Source organism: Oncorhynchus kisutch, linkage group LG28, assembly GCF_002021735.2.
Source record: "Oncorhynchus kisutch isolate 150728-3 linkage group LG28, Okis_V2, whole genome shotgun sequence".
NCBI lineage: Eukaryota > Metazoa > Chordata > Actinopteri > Salmoniformes > Salmonidae > Oncorhynchus > Oncorhynchus kisutch.
Genome location: NC_034201.2, coordinates 8,617,682 through 8,638,945, shown reverse-complemented (window position 1 = coordinate 8,638,945; position 21,264 = coordinate 8,617,682). Strand labels below are relative to the sequence as shown.

Genomic DNA, 21,264 nt, shown 5'->3' with positions numbered 1-21,264 from the left:
CCCCTCCTCTCCCCTGTAACTATTCCCTAGGTCGTTGCTGTAAATAACAATGTGTTTTCAGTCAACCTACCTGGTAAAATAAGGGTAAAATAAAAAAGGGTGGCAGGTAGCCTAGCGATTAAGAGCTTTGGGCCAGTAACCGAAAGGTTGCTGGTTCAAATCCCTGAGACGGCAAGGTGGAAAAATCTGCCCCATCAACAACTGGGTGCTGTGATGTTGATTAAGGCAGCCCTCTGCACCCCTCTGATTTAGAGGGGTTGGGTTAAATGCAGAAGACACATTTTGGTTGAATGCGTTCAGTTGTGGAACTGACTAGGTATTCCCTTCCCAGTTGTTTTTGAAGGCTGTTTAATTTATTGCGGATTCCAGTCTAGTACGAGATGGACCATAGCACCAATGCCTACAATGCAGCAGACAGCTCATCCCAAGGAGTGAGGGAAGGATGTACTCATATCTGAACCCCACAATCATCCCTCCTCAAAAGGACATGACCTGATGTGACAAAGTGTCTCAAAGAGACTCTACTTAGATCAGAGTGTGATCTCAGTCTGGGTTAAAGCCCTGTGTTCTGTGATGTGTGGTCTCAGTCTGGGTTAAAGCCCTGTGTTCTGTGGACTCAGTCTGGGTTAAGGCCCTGTGTTCTGTGTTCTGTGGTCTCAGTCTGGGTTAAAGCCCTGTGTTCTGTGGTCTCAGTCTGGGTTAAAGCCCTGTGTTCTGTGGTCTCAGTCTGGGTTAAAGCCCTGTGTTCTGTGGTCTCAGTCTGGGTTAAAGCCCTGTGTTCTGTGGTCTCAGTCTGGGTTAAAGCCCTGTGTTCTGTGGTCTTAGTCTCAGTCTCAGTCTGGGTTAAAGCCCTGTGTTCTGTGATGTGTAGTCTCAGTCTGCGTTAAAGCCCTGTGTTCTGTGGTCTCAGTCTGAGTCTGGGTTAAAGCCCTGTGTTCTGTGGTCTTAGTCTCAGTCTGGGTTAAAGCCCTGTGTTCTGTGATGTGTAGTCTCAGTCTGGGTTAACGCCCTGTGTTCTGTGGTCTCAGTCTGGGTCTGGGTTAAAGCCCTGTGTTCTGTGATGTGTGATCTCAGTCTGGGTTAAAGCCCTGTGTTCTGTGGTCTCAGTCTGGGTCTGGGTTAAAGCCCTGTGTTCTGTGATGTGTGATTTCAGTCTGGGTTAAAGCCCTGTGTTCTGTGACGTGTGATCTCAGTCTGGGTTAAAACCCTGTGTTTTGTGGTCTCAGTCTGGGTCTGGGTTAAAACCCTGTGTTTTGTGGTCTCAGTCTGGGTTTGGATTAAAGCCCCGTGTTCTGTGATGTGTGGTCGTGCTGTGAGAGTGTAATAATGATGGCGGCAGCGGCGCCATCTGTGACGGGCCCATTTTAGAATTTCACATTACCCAGGCTCCTCTTGACGCCTCCACATGAAAGCTGCCACACCCCCATGCTCAGGCCTAGAGCAAAGAGCTTGTGAAACACGTTGATTGGACTGTAATGTAAAACAAAGCGGACAGTGATCATGAAACAGACTGGACACAGAGAGAGAACAAGCAGTCTCGTAACAACCAAGGGTAATGGCCCCCATTGGCTGGCTCTGCTCGGCTCTGGAGAGTAGTTGGTAGTGGCTACCTCTATGTGTTTCCATAGGAGACAATCACTTAGATATACACTATATATATATTTTTTTTTTAAGTATGTGGACACCCCTTCAAATGAGTGGATTCGGCTATTTCAGCCATAGCCATTGCTGACAGGTGTATAAAATCTAGCACACAGCTCCATAGACAAACATTGGCAGTAGAATGACCTGTTCCTGTTTAGGATGCCACCTTTCCAACAAGTCAGTTTGTCAGATTTCTGCTCTGCTAGAGCTTCCCCAGTCAACTGTAAGTGCTGTTATTGTGAAGTGGAAAACTCTAGGAGCAACAGCAGCTCAGCCGCGAAGTGGTAGGTAACACCAGCTCACAGAACGGGACCGCCGAATGCTGAAGCGCATAGTGCGCAACAGTCACTACTCTGTTCCAAACTGCCTCTGGAAGCAACGTCGGCACAATAACTGTTTGTTGGGAGCTTCATGACATGGGTTTCCATGGCCGAGCAGCCGCACACAAGCCTAAGATCACCATGCACAATGCCAAGCGTCGGCTGGAGTGGTGTAAAGCTCTCTGCCATTGGACCCTGGCAGAGAGCTTGTTCTCTGGAGTGATTAATCACACTTCACCATCTGGCAGTTCGACAGACAAGTCTGGGTTCGGCGGATGCCAGGAAAACGCTACCTGCCCGAATGCACAGTGCCAACTGTAAAGTTTGGTGGAGGAGGAGTAATGGTCTGGGGCTGATTTTCATGGTTTGGGCTAGGCCCCTTAGTTCCAGTGAAGATAAATCTTAAGGCTACAGCATACAATGACATTCTAGATGATTCCAATTTTGTAGCAAAATGTTAGGGAAGGCCCTTCCTTGTTTCAGCATGACAATGCCCCCCGTGCACAAAGCGAGGTCCATACAGAAATTGTTTGTCGAGATCGGTGTGGAAGAAATTGACTGGCCTGCACAGAGCCCTGACCTCCACCCCATCAAACACCTTTTGGATGAATTGGAATACCAACTGCGAACCAGGCCTAATCGCCCAACATCAGTGCCCAACCTCTCTAGCTCTTGTGGCTGAATGGAAGCAAGTCCCCGCAGCAATGTTCCAACATCTAGTGGAAAGCAGCAAAGGGGGGGACCAACTCCATTTTAATGCCCATGATTTTGGAATGAGATGTTTGACGAGCAGGTGTCCACATAAAGTTAAATAAAGGTCCAATCAAATAGATCATGTAGTGTAGCAGTGGAGATCCTCACTGTGGATGCTGCCCTTCCTTATATAGTGGTGCAAAGCTGAAGCCCAAATACAGAGATTGGCTATCAGCAGAGGGATATAGAACAGGGATTTACACCGTGAAGCGATTACAGAGATGAATGGTTTATGAGCGTTCACTCATAAAAGATTACATGATCTCCTCTGTTGACCCGCTCCGGTTTCTTTCTCCAGCCTCCATAATAAGGTGTCCAAATTTCTCTTCATCTTCTGTCGGATCTGCATTAGAACACAAGCCTTGGAATGTTGTGTCCAACAGTGTCTTTTGATCAGTCTTTTGAGGAGCCTCAGTGCAACACAATACTCAAATTACAAGCCAAATGTCTTCTATTTCAACAGAGCCGGAGTCATCCGGGTCTCATTCTGGAGAGGATGGCGTTCCAGTCCGTTCCAGACGCAGGCTGATGCAGGAAGAGTGGACAGAAGATAACCAGACCCTGGACCTTTCTAGACCAGGTGAGTCCGCCTCTCAGCCCCAAATCTTTCTCACTTCCACCTTGCCGCTGATGCTAACTGACCTCCCTGCTAGCCAAAAGTTTATGTTCCCAGCCATGTCCTCTGGCACACAGATTTAGATTTCCCCCGAGAATTACAACTGATGCAGACCACCTTCAAACTCAATAGTCTCTTTGTACTCATTTTACATGACATGTTTAGTCATTTAGCAGATGCTCTTATACAGAGCAACTTAATAGTGCTCCACTATGCATTCAATTATTAATGAGATTCCATAGGAGCCCTACAAGTCCTGAAGCCACACGTGATGCACAAACAGTCTCTCGGCTAAAGATTTATTTTCCAAACTTTGTGGGACACTTGAGGGGGCTCCAAGTGTGTCTTAGCTGTGTAGATGTGACTGAGTGTGTGTTTATGTTTATGCGTGTTTGGGGTAGGCAGTGGAGTCTGTGTGTGTGTGCTGGTGAACCCTGGCTCTCCCTCTCCTCTGCGGGTTAACTGAAAAGGTCATGTGGGCCGAGGCTGCAGTGCAGTGGTTGTCAGGAATCTCTGCTCTGTAAACTGTGTCTCAAACTTGGCTGCCGGGCCAGAGGAAAGGTTCTGTCTGGAGGGGTTAGAGCACCATGCCAGACTTGTGCAATGGAAGAATCTAAGGCAATAGATAAACCGTTAGTAAACACAGTGGAGGACATGGGGGGGGAAGACAGCTTGGGAGGAGAGCTCTGCAGCAGGACAACAGGACTGAGCAACACACAGTGCTTTGACTTCAATCTGCAGCATGAAAAATAATGAACTGCATTGGATACTACTATGTCCCTGAGGACACCTGCCAGGCTGCCACAATCATTATATTTTTACGCTTGGCAAAGGAGAGCCATTAATGCAAGATGTGTACCTACTACACCAGTATATCAAGCACCAGATGTGTTGTCTTTCTGTTACAAACAGACCTCGGTATCTTTGACAACGACACATCTCCCATATAGATGGGGTGATAAAGTCAGGGACGCAGCTTTGGTTTTAGAAGTGGGCGGGACATAAATTATTATTATACTTTTTTTGGTCAGATAAACACTCCGAACAGCCTACCCGACCGCTCGGAGTCTTCCGCATGGTCCTAAAGCACACCATTGTCTTGTTTGTATCACATTCCAATGATATTGGGGGGGCAAAAATGCAACTTCAGAATGTGTGTGGGGGGGGACATGAAAGTTGCACCCCTGTATAAAGTAAATACAGGTTGTAAAACAAGAGGCTGATGGATCTGCCCTTAAGAAAAAAGATTGCAGTCAGAGTGCAATATAACTGCAGTACACTGCAGTATAACTGCATTATGCTGCTAATACTGTGTCCAAAAGAACAGTTGTTTTCACTACAGTAAGTTCAGTGTAATTGCAGTTACTGGCAGTATACCACAGTCGACTGCAGTTACTGCACTTTTACTACAGTTTCAAAACTACATTTATTTTGGTAAGGATGTGGGCAAGTATGAGAAACTGATCAGGTGGGCTGCACTAGGCTACTCCTTTATAATACAGGCTCAGGGCAGGCTACTCCTTTATAATACAGGCTCAGGGCAGGCTACTCCTCTTTATCTGCATGTCAGCCCCTGCTTACTGTTACTGGTAATAATTACATAATCCATAGTGGGATCAAACGGCCAGCTCGGAACTCAAGGAATATTATCTTTGGGATAGCGTAAAGGAGGTCTCGCTCTCCATCCCCCCTGCTTAACAAGACCGAGACGGCAACGTCTGCCTTCCGTCGTCAACCCTTTGAGGCCAGCGTTGCTAAGCAACTGAATGCTAAATGTTGAAACCCAGAAAATTCTGTCTTTCAAGCATTCAAAGTGCCGAGACAGAATTAACAACCACAACGAGCTAAAAATAAACCAGCAGGAGAAGATAAGCTCGTGGATTTTTACAAGTGTCGATAACGATCGCTCATGTGTTTTTTTATGCATACGTTTGTTGGTTTTGGCAAACAACAGAGCCAGACGTTTGAGGATGATTTTTCCACAGATATATTTTAGTGGTTGACTGAAAAAGAGAATCTGGCAGAAAGAGAATCTGAGTTTTGTCAGGGGAGTAATGTATTATGGCTGTCAAATAAAGCAAATGGCTATTAATGCAACCATTAAACATGGGAGTAGTTTTCTTTTTGTCTGGTCTTTGGGAATTGGGGGAAATATTCTTAGCTTTCCATCACTCCCTCCCGTCTCTCTAGAACCCTTGTCCTCTCTGGGTTCACATTGGTTTCTGATGGTAATTTAAAGATCAGAGGTTAAGGATGGAGGTCAGACTCATACTCACAGACAGATCTTTGTGTGTTTGAACATAAAACAACTTTTCAGTATATGGCTCATATATACCGTCTACATTTATGTAGAATGACGCTGCAATGGATATCTGCTGTTTTATGGGTTCCTGACCAATTCTGCTATTTTGATAGGTTTTTTGAGCTGATCATAATTTGTTTTGTACATAAAGGTTTCAGCCATCTCTTCCTTTGACCAAAAAAATATTCTGTACATTAGAACAGTGGTCACTAACCTCCCTTTAAATGAAGATTTCTACTTCAGCGAGTCGGCGGCGCAGGACATACTGCTCACCCCGGGCCAGGCCCTGGTCCCCGAGCCACGGAAAAGGAAAAGACGCCGACGGCGAGCACCCTGACAAAACTATGTTCGCAAATAAAAGCTGGTGAGCGATCTCTAATATTGTAATGTTTTTCTTCTTCCTCTGACGAGGAGTATGAAAGATCAGACCAATGCGCAGTGTGGTAAGTGTCCATATTTTAATGAAATATAACTGAACACTGAAATACAAAAGAACAAGATAAATAAATGAAAACCGAAACGGTTCTGTATGGAAAAACACAGACACAGAAAACAACTACCCACAACCCATAGTGGGAAAACAGGCTGCCTAAGTATGGTTCTCAATCAGAGACAACGATCGACAGCTGCCTCTGATTGGGAACCATACCAGGCCAAACACCTAGACATATAACACACAGAACAAAACATAGAATGCCCACCCCAACTCACGCCCTGACCAAACTAAAATAGAGACATAAAAAAGGAACTAAGGTCAGGACGTGACAAATATTAAGGAAGTCTCGAGGTTCTGCTCACCTGAGTTAAATTATCTCATGACTATTGTTGACTATACTATTTACCAAGAGAATTGTCATCTATTTTTGTGGCTGTCTATTTACCACCACAAACCAATGTTGGCACTAAGACAGTACAAAACGACCTGTATAGGGCCATAAGCAAATAGGAAATGCTGATCCAGAGGCGGCGCTCCTAGTGGCCTGTGATTTAAATGCAGGGAAACTGAAATACGTCTTACCTACTTTCTACCAGCATGTCACATGTGCAGCTAGAGGAGCCAAAACTCTAGATCACCTTTACTCACAGAAATGCATAGAAAGCTCTCCCTCACCCTCCATTTGGCAAATCTGACCAAAACTATCCTCCTGATTCCTGCTTACAAGCAAAAACTCAAACAGGAAGTACCAGTGACACGCTTAATACGGAAGTGGTCCGATATAGCGGATGCTAAGCGACTGGACTGTTTCGCTAGCACAGACTGGAATATGTTCCAGGATTTATCTGATGACGTTGAGGAGTTTACCACATTAGTCACCAGCTTCATTAACAATGATGTCTCCACAGTGACCATACGTACATATCCCAACCAGAAGCCATGGTCATGGCACACATCAACACCATCATCCTAGACACCCTGGATCCACTCAGATTTGCATAATGCCCTAACAGATGATGCAATCCACAGATAACGCAATCTCTATTGCACTCCACACTGCCCTCTCCCACCTGGACAAGAGGAACACCTATGCTTATCACTAAAGCTAAGGACCCTGGGACTGAACACCTCCCTTTGCAACTGGATCCTGGACTTCCTGATGGGCCACCCCCTGGTGGTGAGGATAGGCAACAACACATCTGTAACACTGACCCTCAACACGGGGGCACCCTCATGGGTGAGTGCTTTGTCCCCTCCTATATTCCCTGTTCACCCATAACTGCTTGGCCGTGCACAACTCCAACACCATCATTAAGTTTGCTGACGACACTGTGGTGCTAGGCCTGATCAGCGATGAAGATTTGGCAGTGTGGTGCCAGGACAACAACCTCTCCCTTAACGTCAGCAAGATAATGGAGCTGATCGAGATCTGCAGGAAAAGGAGGGCCGAGCATGCCCCTATTCACATCGACGGGGCTTTAGTGGAGCGGGTCGAGAGATTAAAGTTCCTCTGTGTCCACATCACTAAGGATCTATCATGGTCCACACACACCAACACGTGAAGAGGGCACGACAATGCCTCTTCCCCCTCAGGAGGCTGAAAAGATATGGCCACGGTAGAATGCATTTTCAGAAACACCCATTGTGTATTTATTATGACTTTTATTATAAAGTGTTATTACTTTTCAAATATTTCTCTCTTTTCTTTCTGCATTTTTGGGAAAGCCTTTCAATGTTATTTTACACATGTTGTTTACAAAGCATGTGACGAATAACATTATATTTGATTGATTTGATTTCAGATAGAATATTAGTGGTGGCTAATTGTTTTACTTCAGTAGCGTCCTGTGTTTCCCAGCCCACCAACATAACATTGATTCTGACTCTTTGAGATGATGGATGGTACCATGTTACGTGTCTGAAGAGGTGGAGTAATCACCCGTGAGGGAGTGAAGTCTATCGATTGCACTCCCACTGTAGGTCTTCTGAGGATTTCTCAAATGATTACAGCCACTGTTTTGTTGGATGAAGGATGGTTATTGAGTGTTGGTGGGATTTGTATGGCAGGATTGGCTTTGTTCAGAACTGGGTCAGTAACTTGTCTGCGCATTTTTGCGTTCCAGTTAAACATTTATCTGCTGTGTTGTAGTCTTACCATTGAAAACCATTGAAGACTAGACGACGCAGAAAAGGTGTGCTGTTTGTATTTGAGCAATATGATTGGCCGTTTATTCAAGCACCACTATGCATTCCCGAGTCGAAACTTCTCGAGCAGTACAGACGTCGATAGCTACGTTCACACAGCAACACGCAAGCTGTCCTGAGCAAAAAGAAGCGCAGAGCGTATTTATTTTAGGGATAGTAATTAACAAAAGTAAACGTTCAATAGTGAACATACTAGCAATGGCTAATGTTAATATTCTGGAAAAAGAAAGCTACAAAAATACACTTTACAGGGCTTGACATTCACTTTTATTTCTACTTGTCGCCCACAAAAGAATGGTCTGTAACAATTTTTACATCATTGTAAGGAACCACTTTACAAAATAAGATATATAATTATCTATTTTACCATAGAGAATTGGTAGTGGAAGCCTATAAAATATTACAACATTACAATAAATGACAACAAACTACTTTGTATATCTTTATAAAATAATTCCCCCCAGGGCTCGAATTGAAGGATGTCCCATTCCCTCAACATGTATATGGTCAGGGCAAGTTAACCCACTGCTCCCCGGGCGCCGAAGACGTGGACATCGGTTATGCCCCCCCCCCCCCCCCCCCCCACCTTCACCCCGCAACTCTCCCGAGAGTCCCAGCAAAAATCTACTTGTCATTTATCTGACTTGATCTGCATGTCCCTTTATATTTAGCCCCAATAAAAGGTTTTACCCTTTTATTTTCAGGACAACCAGGGCTTAAAGTTGAACACAAAACATTTTGACATAAACAGTTGCATTCCGCCAACGCAAAAACCTGCGTATAAAAATGAATTTATATGAATCCTGTACATTTTAATTGTTTGCTCACTGGGAAAGGAATATCCAACTAGTCAGTGACAACTGTGTGGCGTTTGCGACGGCAACTATGTGAGCTTATTACAATATTATAGACTCTATGTCCTGGGATTTCAAATGGTATTCTATGTAGAAGAATCCCTTACCTTCTAACGACGCTTGTGTAGCTTGAGAGTGTCATGTGTGTTCGTGAGAGTCTCAGCATTTCATTGATAGTTTCAGCTACAAACTATTAAAAGCTATTCTGTTTTTGTATAAAAGACTGGGACCCGGACCCCTTCACAAACACCACTCTAAGACTAATAGACGAATCCAATGGTACAAGAAGTCTGTAACTCAAACACATCATGTTTAAAAGGGGTTCCAAAACATGCCGGTGATACGGTGGGACTCATTGGGTTAAACAATTCGTTTCAAAATGCGTTGCGCAACAGACATTGTCCTTTACTCTCCGGACTTGTGGCCATTTGTGCTTTGAGTATGTCGACAGAATCAAGCCTTTAGAGGTTCATGTTGATTATCCTACATTTATAGGTGACTTGCATACTGGCTACAGCCTCATGTCCAGACCGATGCTGACACGAGGGACGCGACATAAAATGTAGCCAAACTTTAATGAGACTTTTAATTTCATAAATATGGGCTCAACGCCAGATAATCAACATTAGCCTCTAAAGGCTTGATTCTTTGTCCTGTAGGCTTTGTATGTACATGAAAATAGATTGGAATATTATTCCAATGTTGGCCTCTCTGATCCAATTCTGATCAGAGTAATTGTGATTTTTGTGTGATTTTCTGATTTCTGTTTTGTGATTTCTGTTTTTTTTAAATGACTTGTCCGGGACAAGAGGACACGCATTAATGTCAAGCCCTGCTTTAGCATTCCTTGGCTAGCCTACAGTAGCCAGGTTGATATCTCTTTTGAAGCCATTATGTAGCCATTATGGGCAGCGTCCTATTTAGAAACAAAAATGAAAGCTATTAATATAATGCAATTCTAAAGAATAGAGTAATGACTTACTTTGTTAATTTATATTAAAAAGCTTTGTAATAAATATCATAATAACCAAATATAACTTTTTAATAGCTGCATATAGAGAGAAAGCATGCCAACCTATAGTCCCTGCATAACCCCAATGCATTTAAAAACTACACCATGTCCGCAAGTGAATATTTTTTTAAATGTTGGAATCAGAGTTTTACCTGACCAGGTAATGAGGTAAAACTACAGGCCCCAGAAAAGGCACTTACACATTTTGACACACCAGTTTCGAACCTGTCTTGCCACCTTTGGGTTTGCTCTTATCTGCCTTTCTAAGAGATGACTGACTATGTCATAAAATCAAAGAATGAAAAATATTTCCATGTTGAATTTTCATTACATGGATGAAAGCAAATGTTTGGATTCTTCATTAAAAAAATGCAAACGTTTGTTGCAGTGGTTTATTCTATGTAGTGGTGCTGTTTCTGTTGGTGTGTGAGACTGCTTTCGTTTTCTGTGTTTCACTCAATACCTTAGCTTGACTCCAAGATACCCTGCAGAATCAATAACATATCTTTCTCTCCTTCCCTCTGCCTGCCATTTGGTCACAATTGCAGTCCATTTGAGTCCCCTGCAGCAAGAGTGACTCAAATGGATATCTCAACTGTTCACAGCTTTAGTGGTTTCATTTAGTAGGGGTTTCACTTTTAATCAGGACTGATATGGCATTAAACACACACTCAAGCATGCTCATTGGTGTACACACACAGGATGATTACATCACATGTCCATTTTGACCCCTTCTCCAGATTCTTGATGGGATCAGCGGTGAAATGAAATTAGATCAAGCCTCAGACAGTGTGAATATAAAAGGAGATCTATTGTATCTATAGGAGACCAGGTGATAGATGTAATTAGAGCAGGGAGATGTGCCTGGCTGGCTGGGGCAGCCTGTGATGCCAGAGGAGCAACACGTGAATGCTGCTGTAGCCTCCCCCAAGGCTAGAGTGGATGGAGTCACTCAGTCCCCAGGCAGGCTGAGGCTGACGTGAGCACTCACTGTCACTGCTAAGGGCACACGCTGAATCTGTGATCAGAATGCTGTCAACTTCATGAGAGCTGATTATGTCCCGTGTCCTGTCCAGAATTGAAAGCCAAATCAGCTTACAGCTGGTCTAGTCAATAAGCAAAACCATGCTGCATGCAGTGACAAAAGCCTGGTATATGGGAATAGAGGATAGGCATCCTCACAAAGAAAATTCCCGGCCAACACCCTCTTGTATGCTCTCTCTCGGGCTTTCTCTCAAAGAACCTCTCCTGAGCTTTGGCAAGGAAAGATAAATATTTTTAGAAATTTCGCTCCAGAGCTGCTTGTCATTTCTCTTTTTTCATATTTCATAAGCCAAGACCATGGGAAACACACATTCCCCTCCCCCTTTCTCACCATTCACGCAGCCGTCATTGGCTTCCCACTGCCGCCTGTCAACAACCCGTTGCCCCCAGGGAGAGGGTTTCCGTGGCAACTGCTTTTCACCGAAGCAACTTGTCAATACGTTCATCTGAGCCATGTGTTTCAGGACTGCATTTACAGTGCCTTCAGAAAGTATTCATACCCCTTGAATTATTCCACATTTGGTTGTATTATGGCCTGAATTCAACATGGATTAAGTATATACACTGCTCAAAAAAATAAAGGGAACACTAAAATAACACATCCTAGATCTGAATGAATGAAATATTCTTATTAAATACTTTTTTCTTTACATAGTTGAATGTGCTGACAACAAAATCACACACAAATTATCAATGGAAATCAAATGTATCAACCCATGGAGGTCTGGATTTGGAGTCACACTCAAAATTAAAGTGGAAAACCACACTACAGGCTGATCCAACTTTGATATAATGTCCTTAAAACAAGTCAAAATGGGGCTCAGTAGTGTGTGTGGCCTCCACGTGCCTGTATGACCTCCCTACAACACCTGGGCATGCTCCTGATGAGGTGGCGGATGGTCTCCTGAGGGATCTCCTCCCAGACCTGGACTAAAGCATCCGCCAACTCCTTGATAGTCTGTGGTGCAACGTGGAGGATGGAGCGAGACATGATGTCCCAGATGTGCTCAATTGGATTCAGGTCTGGGGAACGGGCAGGCCAGTCCATAGCATCAATGCCTTCCTCTTGCAGGAACTGCTGACACACTCCAGCCACATGAGGTCTAGCATTGTCTTGCATTAGGAGGAACACAGGGCCAACCGCACCAGCATATGGTCTCACAAGGGGTCTGAGGATCTCATCTCGGTACCTAATGGCAGTCAGGCTATCTCTGGCAAGCACATGGAGGGCTGTGAGGCCCCCCAAAGAAATGCCACCCCACACCATGACTGACCCACCGCCAAACCGGTCATGCTGGAGGATGGTGCAGGCAGCAGAACGTTTTCCACGGCGTCTCCAGACTCTGTCACGTCTGTCACGTGCTCAGTGTGAACCTGCTTTCATCTGTGAAGAGCACAGGGCGCCAGTGGCGAATTTGCCACTCTTGGTGTTCTCTGGCAAATGCCAAACGTCCTGCACGGTGTTGGGCTGTAAGCACAACCCCCACCTGTGGACGTCGGGCCCTCATACCACCCTCATGGAGTCTGTTTCTGACCGTTTGAGCATACACATGCACATTTGTGGCCTGCTGGAGGTCATTTTGCAGGGCTCTGGCAGTGCTCCTCCTGCTCCTCCTTGCACAAAGGCAGAGGTAGCGGTCCTGCTGCTGGGTTGTTGCCCTCCTACGGCCTCCTCCACGTCTCCTGATGTACTGGCCTGTCTCCTGGTAGCGCCTCCATGTTCTGGACACTACGCTGACAGACACATCAAACCTTCTTGCCACAGCTCGCATTGATGTTCCATCCTGGATGAGCTGCACTACCTGAGCCACTTGTGTGGGTTGTAGACTCCGTCTCATGCTACCACTAGAGTGAAAGCACCGCCAGCATTCAAAAGTGACCAAAACATCAGCCAGGAAGCATAGGAACTGAGAAGTGGTCTGTGGTCACCACCTGCAGAACCACTCCTTTATTGGGGGTGTCTTGCTAAATGCCTATAATTTCCACCTGTTGTCTATTCCATTTGCACAACAGCATGTGAAATTTATTGTCAATCAGTGTTGCTTCCTAAGTGGACAGTTTGATCTCACAGAAGTGTGATTGACTTGGAGTTACATTGTGTTGTTTAAGTGTTCCCTTTATTTTTTTGAGCAGTGTATTTTTTCTCACACACCTACACCTACACTCAATACCCCATAATGACAAAGTGAAAACATGTTTTTAGAAATATTTGCAAATGTATTGAAAATGAAATACAAAAATATCTATTTTCAAAGTATTCACACCCCTGAGTCAATACATGTTACAGTCACCTATGGTCTCTTAAGAGCTTCGCACATCTGGATTGTAGAATATTTGCCACGCTATTCTTTTTTAAATTCTTCAAACAAATTTTTTTTTGCCGTAGATTTTAGGTCTCCCATTGTCTGGTGGAAAGCAGACCTGAACCAGGTTTTTGCCTGTGCTTCTCTAAAAAAGAAAAAAAATCTCCCTAGTCCTTGCCGTTGACAAGCATACCAGTAACATGATGCAGCCACAACCATGCTTAAAAATATGAAGAGTGGTACTCAGTGATGTGTTTTGTTGGATTTGTCCCAAACAACACTTTGTATTAAGGACATAAATGTAATTTCTTTGCCACATTTTGTTTGCAGTTTTACTTTAGTGCCTTGTTGCAAACAGGATACATGTTTTGGAAAAACAACAATGTTGTTCTCCTATCACAGCCATTAAACTCTGTAACTGTTTTAAAGTCACCATTGGCCTCATGGGGAAATCCCTGGGTGTTTTCCTTCCTCTCCGGCAGCTGAGTTAGGAAGGACGCCTGTATCTTTGTAGTGACTGGGTGTATTGATACACCATCCAAAGTGTAATTAATAACTTCACCATGCTCAAAGAGGTATTCAAAATCTACCAATAGGTGCCCTTCTTTGCGAGGCATTGGAAAACCTCCCTGGTCTTTGTGGATGAATCTGTTTGAAATTCACTGCTCGACTGCGGGACCTTACAATTATCTGTATGTGTGTGGTACAGAGATGAGGTAGTCATTCAAAAATCATGTTTAACACTATTATTGCACACAGAGTGAGTCCATGCAACTTATTATGTGACTTGTTAAGCACATTTTTACTCCTGAACTTATTCAGGCTTGCCATGACAACAGGGTTGAATAGTTATTGACTCAAGACATTTCAGATTTTCATTTTCTATTAATTTGTAAACATTTCTAAAAACATAATTCCACTTTGACATGATTGGGTATTGTGTGTAGGCCAGTGACACAAAATCTAAATTTAATCCATTTGAAATTCATGTGGAAAAGTCAAGGGATGTGAATGCTTTCTGTAGGCACTGTACATAGAAACTGGGGCATTTTGTATTGGGGCTAAATATCTTGGGGACCTGGGGCAGATTCCGGATCTGGCCTGCTCTCCAGATCCCAGCTATAGGATAACGAAAACAGGAAATAATAGAACTACCACATCTAGAGCGCAGGTGTCCTGACCCTGATAGGATGCAGATGTCTACCCACCTTCTTTAGTGAGATTCTGCCTCACTCTTTCTTATGATAATCTGACAGAAAATTGACATGCTACACTGAGATGGTTTCGTGAACAGGTCCTGCAACAGCTGTCCAGAAATTAAATAATCTCCTTTCTCACAGTCTTCACAGTTCTCTGGGAGGCGGGAATATTAAACGACCAGAGACAGAAACCCTCACCCCCTAAGTCTCAGATTCAGAATGTTGATTACACAGTATAGAAGGGCATGGCCAAGCATACTGTCAACTTCCAGCCATCTAGAGTAGACCATATGGCCCCCTGTCCTCTCCGGTTCACACTACAGATTCAAGGGTCAAAATCGAATATCCTTGATCACATGGGAGGCGTGCTCTCTTAATCCACAGGGAGACGGTTCAGAATGCTGCCGTAGGTTTACTGCGCAGGACATGGCATGCAGTGTGCGTACTTTGTTGTGTGGAAAGTGTCATGAAGCGTGTGTTTGGTAGCGTGTGTCGTCCACCACGTGATGTGTAACATGTGCATTATAGAAAACGCGTGTGGTGTGGAATAAGTCGTGCAGCATGTGTTGTGCGGCGTCAGACAGTCTGCATTGTGGGACTGACTGTGTAGGCTTCCCAGCGCTGCCTCAGAGCAACAGCGCTATTAATAGGGTTGAGCTCCCCAGTCGTTAAAGTTCATTTTCCCCTGCGTCTGAGTACTGATTTAGCAGCGCTGCAATTGTGCTCTCCAGGCTGCAGCCTCCTCTCCTCTTCTCATCACGCCGGGGGGAAACGAGGGGAAGCTGGGCTCTCATTAACACGCTCATTCACACCTGAGGACCAGGAAGTAGCTGTTCCACACACCTCCTCCTCAGTGCTCTGCTCCTCTCTCTCTACCCGGCCCAGGGGTCTAGAATCTGCTAGCCTGTGCAGGTGTGTGGCTGCTTGGAGGAAGCAGTTCAATAGGAGATCATAGTTATTAAGCTGTGGTGTGTCAGTCGGAGAAGTGATATTTATATATATATATATATATAATCATTCTTTCAGAAGGACTACTATGCCAATTCTGTGTTTTGCACCTGTCCTTTAATATACGGAGGATGATGAGATGGAGACAGGAAAGGAATGGTATTCCTACCAGTGTGAGGAATATAGCGTCTGTTTGTTGCCCAGTGATCGACTGCTTGTGTCCAAACCATTGTGGCAGTTTGATGTTTGTGCTCTACTTTTCTAGTTCTGATCATTGGGCAGCATTAGTGCAAGACTCTGATTTTCTTCCCTCTCTGCTGTTGTTGAATATCCTTTTCCACCTCCATCTCTCCATCTCTCTCTCTCTCTCGGTAAGACCTGTGTCTAACTGTGATGTTTTACTGTTCTCTCTCTCCCTCAGCCATCCATGAGTTTCCAGAAGATATATTTACCAAGGAGGAGCTGAAAAGAGGAGCAGTGCTGTTACATGTGCTGTGTGTGAGTGTCCTGTAACGCGCCCAGCAGAAAACATTCCTGTTTAACACACCTCACAAAAACATCCGCGATACCCTGATTCCGCAGTTTTGCAGCCACATTCCTCGTGCAATGCCGCCTGTTCAGATGCGACGGGACTTCATAATAGAATTGATCCGCCGACCACACTCTCGTATCAATATCCGTCCTGCCCGAATGGCCTCTGAATTACTTAAACACTTCCTTATCAAATCCTTTACGGACCGTGTCTCTGTTGTCGTCTCTCACTGTACCTCTTAGGCTATCTACATGTTCTACGCTCTTGCTATTGTCTGTGATGACTACTTTGTTCCTTCCCTGGAGAAGATATCAGAGGTGAGAGAACCAACAGCACCAATTTCACTTTGAATACAGGAAGACGGTGGCACCATATGCTGCTTTTTAACGCTCTATTAGTTGAGTCATTCCAAATATAAACGTTTTTCTACAAAGACGTAGTGCTTCTTGATCATGTATTATGATTGTGTGAGAAGGTTCCCACTTTGCTCTGGCCCTCTCAGAACCTGCAGCTCAGTGAGGATGTGGCAGGGGCAACCTTCATGGCTGCAGGAAGCTCAGCCCCAGAGCTCTTCACCTCTCTCATTGGTCAGTTCTTAATCCCTCTGTATTTCTCTTCTCTTAAAACAGTAGTGTTAGCAGTGGCCAATAAATTGGGTCGGTGAACGCTATACATATGCCCAACACTGACTGATACATATGACGCACGTCTTTCACCATCTTGCTATGGATCTTGCAATCCATCCCAATGACCTTGTTTGCGTATCATGTAATGCCACAAATATCCATCAGATGTCAGCAGAGTCAATATGAATAGTCTTTAAGTCTACATCAAAGGTATAGGAAGGCAATTGACATAGCCATTAGTTTCATCCTCTAAAATGGAATTGTCACTACAACTCTATCTCGTGCAGGTGTGTTTATCACTAAAGGAGACGTGGGGGTCGGCACTATCGTGGGCTCAGCGGTCTTCAACATCCTGGTCATCATTGGTGTGTGTGGCATCTTTGCGGGCCAGGTATAGACCTCTGGCACTACACACCTTTATGGCCTTAACAGTGTGGCTATGGCTGAAGACCTCATGAGTACATGGAAACATGTTTCCCTATACACGCACTGGCTGAGTGAACATGAGGAGGCAGCTATGTGTTGTTTGTCTATTAGTAGTGTATCTCTCTTACTCTCTCTCTCTCTCTGTTTCCCCTCTGCAGACGGTGGTTCTAACGTGGTGGTCTCTGTTCAGGGACTCCACCTACTACATCTTCTCTGTGCTGGCTCTCATCCTGGTGAGGCAGACAAAGGAGAGAGGAGGGGAAATGAAGACCATACAATCACATGCTTTTAAATACATGCTTTTAAATACTAGTTTAACGCATTAGCTTTCTCTTTGTAGGTTATCTTTGATGCAAAAGTTGTCTGGTGAGTTCTATCCCAATTATTTGAATGAACCTACACATAATTTACTTTTGTGACAACAGTCTCAATGTTACTTATGTCAGAATTGTAAAAGTACAATAAAATAGCAGTTTAGTGGTTTTAGGTGGTAGTTGACCGGTGTATTTCTCTGATTGTAGGTGGGAGGCCGTGCTTCTAATGACTATGTATGGAGTTTACATTGTTATCATGAAGTGAGTATTCTGCTTAGCCCCATCTCACAGGAGTCCTCAATCCACTGAGCATGTACAGCAGTGTCTGATTGTGCTTGTGTTCCTCATGTGAAAGCTGTTTTGTGGTTTCAGGTTCAACTCCCAGCTCTTGGGGTGTGTGACTCGTTGTTTTGGTAGTCCGGGTCAGTGTTGCCTGGGTAGTGAGGGACACCGAGATGAGGAGATGGCAGAGGACGGACCCACCTGCAACACCAACATGGTGCTGCTCAGGAAAGGTCTGTCTGGAGCTCATTACAGGCCTGCCTGCCTGCCTGCATTCATAGATGATTTTTTTTAGCTCATCAAAAGTCTCACAGTTAATTAGAACCACATCATAATGCATTATACCTGCCTGCCGGCTTTAGGTAAAGTGTTACCCCTATTTCTATCACTCTCTCATCCTGCAGGCCAACCCCAGGGTCAGGAGTTTCCTCCGGTGATGATGGTGGACGAACTCCTCATCCTCAACCCCCACCAGTTGTCCTTTTCCGAGGCTGGCCTGCGCATCATGATTACCCCCCACTTCTCCCCTCGCACCAGGCTCAGAATGGCGGGCCGCATGCTCATCAGTGAGGTAGTTGACTCAGGTTGGAGGAACATCAGCAACGTTAGTCACTATGAGGCACTCATTTATTTTCTCCTACACAGAGACAGAGGTTGATCAGGAGTCCCAACAGCCAGTTGGATGGAGAGACCAGCGCAGGGGCAGGGGGCACCCCTCTGAAGGGTTCTGGAGGTCTGGAGAATGGGGGCAGTGTGGAGAGACAGACCCCCGAGGGGGAAGGGCTAGGGGACGCAGGGGAGAAGCCAGGGGCGGAGGGTTGTCAGGCTGAGGAAGAGGAGGATGATGAAGGGCCGTTCAGGCCTCTGCACTGGCCAGGTGAGGATGTTTTTTTTCTTGCCATGTGCTATGTGCCTGACTGAGGTCGGGATTTAAAAAAAACACACTGTACAAACATCGCACTGCACTTGACCTTTTAAAGGCAATTTTCGCCGAAATTGCATTCGAGGGAAACACTGCATGTCAACTCTGGTATATTCTTGTTATTGTGTGTGTGTGGCAGATGGTTGCTGTGCGCGGGTCAAGTGGCTGATCTCGTGGCCCCTGGGCCTGCTGCTGTACTGCACTGTGCCTAACTGTGTGTTCCCCCGCTGGCACCGCTGGTTCATGGTCACCTTCGTGGCCTCCACCCTGTGGATAGCCATCTTCTCCTACCTCATGGTGTGGATGGTAAGGACTAACAGCAGAGCCGTAAAGGCCATATCTTAACTGCAAAGCCAGGCTTTCAACAACGTTGTAATGTCTGTTGCCTTCCAGAAGTGATAGGATGGCATTTAAAGATGCACTATGCAGAAATCGCTCCTCCTTTCCCTGGTTGCTAAAATTCTAATATTTAGCCTAATTTCCATTTGTGACAAAATAAGCAAGTATAGTGTAGAGAATCAATGTAAATCAAATCAAATGTATTTATATAGCCCTTCGTACATCAGCTGATATCTCAAAGTGCTGTACAGAAACCCAGCCTAAAACCCCAAACAGCAAGCAATGCAGGTGTAGAAGCACAGTGGCTAGGAAAAACTCCCTGGAAAGGCCAAAACCTAGGAAGAAACCTAGAGAGGAACCAGGCTATGAGGGGTGGCCAGTCCTCTTCTGGCTGTGCCGGGTGGAGATTATAACAGAACATGGCCAAGATGTTCAAATGTTCATAAATGACCAACATGGTCAAATAATAATAATCACAGTAGTTGTCGAGGGTGCAACAGGTCAGCATCTCAGGAGTAAATGTCAGTTGGCTTTTCATAGCCGATCATTAAGAGTATCTCTACCACTCCTGCTGTCTCTAGAGAGTTGAAAACAGCAGGTCTGGGACAGGTAGCACGTCCGGTGAACAGGTCAGGATTCCATAGCCGCAGGCAGAACAGTTGTACCATCTAAACCGCTGTGAAATGTATTTTCCATAACCAAAAATATAGTATTTTTCAGCTGTTTGAAGCTGGTGTACAAAACCGAAAGTAAAAGACGCAAAAACAAATCTTAAGAACGGGAAGCATAGAAATAGCGCACATAGAACAGATATACCGCTTCTTAGACCTGCATTCAGGTTGACTGGCAGATCTATAACCCACATTTCTATGTGCATTTGGTCGGGTCACCCCAAAAAAGTGACATGTTGCAGCTTGAAGAAGGTGAGTGTGTGTGTGTGTGTGTGTGTGTGTGTGTGTGTGTGGTGCCTCTGAACTAGCTGTGTGTCCCCACCAGGTCACCATCGTCAGCTACACACTAGACATCCCAGACTACATCATGGGTATCACCTTCCTGGCAGCGGGCACCAGCGTGCCAGACTGCATGGCCAGCCTCATTGTAGCTCGGCAAGGTACCCGTCACCCTCTCTCCTCAGACTCCTGACTCCTGACCAGCCTTTCAACGTCCTGGTGGTGTAGCGTAGACTGTTTCAGTTTGACTTTACTCTCCCTCTCTCCTCAGGTATGGGGGACATGGCTGTGTCTAACTCCATTGGCAGTAATATCTTTGACATCCTGTTGGGGCTGGGTTTCCCCTGGGCTCTGCGCACTCTGGTGGTGGACAACGGATCGTCGGTGGGCACTTATTTATTACAACTATCCCTATGTACATTTAACAACCATCAGCATATTATTCAGGCGACAGGTTAAAGCGTTGGGCCAGTAACTGAAAATCTGTCCATTTGTCCTTGAGCAAGGCACTTAACCCTAAATTGCTCTCAGGGTTGCCGTTGATAATGGCAGACCCTGGCCGTGACCCCACTCTCTCACGAGGGTGTCTCAAGGAGAGTTGGGATATGCAACAAACAAAACAAAAAAATCCAATTCACACATGCCTGTTAATACATAAGAGCCACGTGAGATCAAATATAAGCCCAGCATCTGACCCCCTCACCCTCTTCTTCCTCACAGGTCTACATTAACAACAAGGGCCTGGTGTATTCTGTTGTCCTGCTGCTGGCCTCTGTCTTCCTCACAGTAAGTGTGTGTGTGCGTGCCTGCATGCATGTATCGTGCCACAATGGAGTTCACCATGAGTGACTGTTGTGCTACACATCTGGTTCCGAGCGTCATTCAAACACGTAACAGGCCTTGCTGTATACATATTACAATTTTATTGCTGTTTCACTTTTTACAAGTCTTTTGTTATGGACCACAAACACACAGGGCGATTATAGTTTTATTGGTATTGCACTTTTTACAATACATTTGTTATGGACCATAAGCAGGGTGGCGGAAGGCAGGGCAAGATTAGTACAGTCTTTCTGGAGAAGGGTTTTGGTCCATCTACTGTTTCGGTTCGAGACACGTTTAATTGTGCGGTTCCACCAACCCATCCAGTCATAGCAAAGCTATTCCTTTTTACCTCTTGCACCCCCCCCCCCCCGTTCCCTTTCCACTGAACCCATCTCCATCTGCCCATCCCGTT

At 45.1% G+C, this 21,264-nt stretch overlaps 1 protein-coding gene across 3 annotated transcripts in view; it reads left to right on the top strand.

Moving 5' to 3' along the window:
* Positions 1-21,264, top strand: part of LOC109873415 (sodium/potassium/calcium exchanger 3-like) — a 30,237-nt gene that overhangs the window by 5,544 nt on the left and 3,429 nt on the right. Inside the window, exons 2-16 of one of the 3 annotated variants that reach the window (XM_020465070.2) lie at positions 3,181-3,297; positions 16,058-16,134; positions 16,411-16,485; positions 16,671-16,755; positions 17,082-17,185; positions 17,379-17,453; positions 17,561-17,586; positions 17,742-17,795; positions 17,907-18,049; positions 18,221-18,387; positions 18,462-18,693; positions 18,878-19,044; positions 20,074-20,188; positions 20,299-20,411; positions 20,748-20,813. In XM_020465070.2, coding sequence (XP_020320659.1) covers positions 3,181-3,297; positions 16,058-16,134; positions 16,411-16,485; positions 16,671-16,755; positions 17,082-17,185; positions 17,379-17,453; positions 17,561-17,586; positions 17,742-17,795; positions 17,907-18,049; positions 18,221-18,387; positions 18,462-18,693; positions 18,878-19,044; positions 20,074-20,188; positions 20,299-20,411; positions 20,748-20,813 — 1,616 coding nt within the window. Of the gene's footprint in view, positions 1-3,180; positions 3,298-14,420; positions 15,601-16,057; positions 16,135-16,410; positions 16,486-16,670; positions 16,756-17,081; positions 17,186-17,378; positions 17,454-17,560; positions 17,587-17,741; positions 17,796-17,906; positions 18,050-18,220; positions 18,388-18,461; positions 18,694-18,877; positions 19,045-20,073; positions 20,189-20,298; positions 20,412-20,747; positions 20,814-21,264 lie in introns of those variants that run through there. The other 2 variants (XM_031807935.1, XM_031807934.1) reach the window with 2 other exon arrangements.